Source organism: Colobus angolensis, unplaced genomic scaffold, assembly GCF_000951035.1.
Source record: "Colobus angolensis palliatus isolate OR3802 unplaced genomic scaffold, Cang.pa_1.0 Scaffold178, whole genome shotgun sequence".
Taxonomy (NCBI): domain Eukaryota; kingdom Metazoa; phylum Chordata; class Mammalia; order Primates; family Cercopithecidae; genus Colobus; species Colobus angolensis.
In genome coordinates, this window is record NW_012114910.1 from 4,323,189 (window position 1) to 4,327,234 (window position 4,046).

General features: G+C 50.7%; 1 protein-coding gene across 2 annotated transcripts in view; it reads right to left on the minus strand.

Moving 5' to 3' along the window:
* The window catches only part of USB1 (U6 snRNA biogenesis 1), a 31,522-nt gene extending 28,044 nt beyond the window's left edge, over positions 1-3,478 (minus strand). For both annotated transcript variants that reach the window (XM_011938810.1, XM_011938811.1), the window contains exons 1-2: positions 3,278-3,478; positions 2,226-2,392 (exon numbers count right to left, since the gene is read on the minus strand). In XM_011938810.1, the coding sequence (XP_011794200.1) occupies positions 2,226-2,392; positions 3,278-3,384 (274 nt within the window). In that variant the 5' untranslated portion in view covers positions 3,385-3,478. The remainder of the gene's footprint in view (positions 1-2,225; positions 2,393-3,277) is intronic.
* Positions 3,479-4,046: the final 568 nt, after the last annotated feature.

Sequence of the window (4,046 nt, forward strand, 5' to 3'; positions counted from 1 at the left end):
TAGCTGGGCATGGTGGTGCATGCCTGTAGTCCTAGCTACTCAGGAGGCTGAGGCAGGAGAATCACTTGAACCTGGGAGGCAGAGGTAGCAGTTAGCCGAGATTATGCCACTGCACTCCAGTCTGGGCGACAGAGCAAGACTCTGTCTCAAACAAACAAATAAATAAAGTCTATTAAGACAAAAAATGTTTAAAAAAATGCAAAGGAAAAAGCAGGAGCCCCTGAAATTCTGTCACCTAAAGCAATGGTCTCCAAACTACTGTGATCACACAGCCCATTAGTAAAACAAGTTTGCATGTATACTCTAATAAACATATATTTATAAATTACAAGTGTGTGCTACTCTGTAAAATTATGTGTTATAAAATGTGCACTCTCAAAAACAGAAATATAAAAAGATGAGATAAAAAGAAATACATTTAAAAGTTCTAATAATTTTCTCCTATACCCTAAAGTGTGGGATCATCTTGACCTCTCCCCTAGTGGCATATACCCCCCTTTCAACACCAACTACCCTAGAGATAAAGACTGTTAAACTTTGGTGCCTATTTCCATATGCATATACTAATTTATATATCTTATTTGTTTAAAAAAAAAAACAGAGAGTATACCATTTAAACAGTTCTGGAAATAGTTTCTACATATAACATTACATGTTGGACATCTTTCCCCTCAGTATAGAGAGGTCAAGTTCATTATTATAGCTCCATAGTAATCTATTAATCAGAGTAGATTAGCATTTCTCTAATCAGTCTACTATTGATAGACATTTAGCATGATTCCAACTTTTCACAAAGTACACCACAATGACCACCCTTGTATGTTCACATATTATTTGTCTATTTACCAAATATGTGACTGCAGCTGCATGTCTTCTTGGCCGGGCATGGTGGCTCATGCCTGTAATCCCAGCACTCTGGGAGGCTGAAGCGGGTGGATCACCTGAGGTCAGCAGCTCAAGACTAGCTTGGCCAACATGGTTAAACACCGTCTCTACTAAAAATACAAAAATTAGCCAGGGGTGGTGGCGGGCACCTGTACTCCCAGTTATTCGGGAGGTTGAGGCAGGAGAATCGCTTGAACCCGGGAGGTGGAGATTGCAGTGAGCCGAGATCGCGCCAGTGCACTCCAGCTGGGCGACAAGAGCGAAATTCTGTCTCAAAAAAAAAAAAAAAAAAAAAAAAGCCAGAGTCTTCTCACACCCAGTATCCTATTCAATTTGCCCAAATCCCCTGGTGGATAGGCAGCATAGAGAATCATGTCATCCTCCTTGTGCAGATGGGGAAATGGAGGTTTCAAGACCTAAACTTACTCTGTGTACTTTGCTAAGAACTTGACATAGATTATCTGATTTAATCTTCATGAAAGTCCTAGAAGACTGGTATTACTACTCTCCTCATTTTATCTATTTATTTATTTTTATTTTATTTTATTTGAGATGGAGTCTCACTCTGTCACTCAGGCTGGAGTGCAGTGGAGCGATCTTGGTACACCACAATTTCTAACTCCCAGGGTCAAGCAATCCTCCCACCTCAGCCTCCCAAGTACTGGGGACCACAGGCGTGTGCCACTACGCCTGGCTAATTTTTTTGTATTTTTGGTAGAGACAGGGTTTCCCCATGTTGCCCAGGCTGGTCTCAAATGCCTGGGCTCAAGTAATCTGCCTGCCTCTGCCTCCCAAAGTGCTGGGATTACAGGCGTGAGCTACCTGGTCTAGCCAGCGCTACCCCCATTTTAGATTTGAAGAAACGGAAGCTCTGAGAAGTCTAGTATCTTATAAAGGGCACCCAGAGTAGTGGGCAGCGGAGTGAGGTCTGACTCTGAAGCCTGGGCATTTTCTGCCTGCCACCTGATGATCCGAGCTAGGGTGGGATTTGAACCTTGCACACCCAGTGTACCCAGGGCCCTCTCAGAAATAAAGTGCCTGCTGTGCCCTGGCATGACCTTGACACCCTGCTCCAGATTCTCCTTTGGTCACCTCCTCATGAACTGGGAGAATATTACACCCAGAGGCAATACATATTTCAGGCTATGAATTCAAAATCAAGATGACAGAAAAATCCCTAATTCTTGAAACCTGCTCTTTCTCTGCTAAGTCAATGACTTTTCCACAACCAGTGTTAGAGGTTTCTGGTTTCTTCCTTCTAGTTGGGGCCAGATTCTACCCTTCATGAGGCACCTATGGGTCTACAGGTCTTGGCCACTTTCCTTTTACACATCACTCACATGGTACATAGACGTGGGTGGCCCAGTTGCCCCGCTCGTGGGGGAAGGTGCGCACCCGTCCCCCGTGTTTTGTGCTGTCATCTTCAGGCCCCTCCTCGGTGCCCGGGAACATATTCAGCACACTGTCAGGTACTGGAAATCTCTGCCTGTGAAGGGGGCTCTGGCCACTGCAAAAGAAAAGAAGAAAAATGACCACATTTATCCTCTTAGCATTCTCTACCTTTGTACATACCACAAAAGTTGTAACCCCTTATATATGGTGGCTCTGAGGGTGTGTTTCCAGCCTGGTGCTGGAAGCAGCTTCTAGACAGCAAAATTGTTTCTCCAGTATTGTCTCATTGGGGTCTCCAACTCTGGGGCACGAGGTCCCCATGGGAAACAACGGGGCATGCAGCAATGTGGTTCAGGGATCACATTCCCAAGCTGGACAGGTTGGAGTGGCACTTTCTAGCTCTGTGATCTTGAGCAAGTTATGTCCCCTTTCTGGGCCTCAAATGCCTCATCTGAAGGTATATGTCTATCTGATAGAGCAATTGTGAGATCAACTGAGCTACTGCTTGTAAAGCACTCAGCAAAGATAAGGCCTAGTATTTAAGAACCTAAGCCCCAGGAAGCAAGAGAGGCCGATGGTTTTGTTCACTGCTGAATTCCCAGACCCCAGCCTGGCACGGAGTGGGTGCTCAGTGAATATTTACTGGATGAATGAAAAGGCTCTCCCTATGCTTTAGCAAGTATTACTATCGCAATTGTGTTTAAATCAGGAAACGGACCTAGGATGGACAGGGATGTGTGCCGGGCGGTAGAGTGGGCCAGCGCGGAGGCCGGACCGGAACGCAGGTCTGGCCTCCCAACTTGGCCCTATTAGCCAGGTGGGGCCACTCTGGGGCTTTGTCTGGGGATACCTTCTGGATCCCCCTTTCTCCCTGCGTCCCCTTTTCCTTTCCCGGAGCCGCCCCGCACCCTCCCTTCCCACTCCACCCCCAGACACTCGGGTTCCATCTGGGTCCAGGGTGAATGCGCGCGCCCTCCGGAGAGACTTCCTCACTCCTCACCGACGGTGGCTCCCATCCTCCGGCCTGGTCTGCCTCCCGTCCTCGGACTCATCCTCGGAGCCGCTGCTGCTGTAGCCCACCAGGGCGCCGCGCTCATGGGGCCTCATCCAAGACCACAGAGGAGGTCCACCAGCAGCCTCACCCGGCACCCGGAGTTCCGCTGTGCCGGAAGCGCCCTCCCAGGGGCGGGGCTTGGGCTGGCACCGCCTCGGGGCGGGGCCGGGAGGGGCGGAACCCGGCAGGACAGGGACCAAGAGTCAGCCCACCGATTCCACGCTGTCTGCAGGCTGCGCACGCGGCTCTGGCCACCTGCAGCCTCTCGGCACCCCCCAGCCTTCGTGTACCTATTTCACAGATCGCTCAGGGCCCTCAACTTTCTGCCCGCTGCTGTTTCTGCAGCTACCTGGGACCAGACATCCCAGACACGACGGTCCCGGGTCAGCGCACTAGACCCAGCGGAGACCCCCGCCTGCCCCGAGCCCGGCCAGGATCAGAGGTCCTGGAGCCCCCCTCCTCAAACCAGCCCAAAGTCGGAGCCCCTAACAGCCAAGTTGAGCAGTTAGGGGCGGGTCAATAGTGTAAGACCAGAGACTCTAGGAGGCCCCTCCTCTCCTGCGCAGAGCCGGGCCGAGGGTGGTCACCAGGAGCCCCCTCCCTTAAGCCCGAGTGGAGTGGGCGGAAGCAGCGCTCCCTTCCACGGTTAGCCCAGGCGCCCAGGCCTGGCGACTCGAGAACCGTCCGGAGCACCCGGCTTGTCCGACCTGGCCCG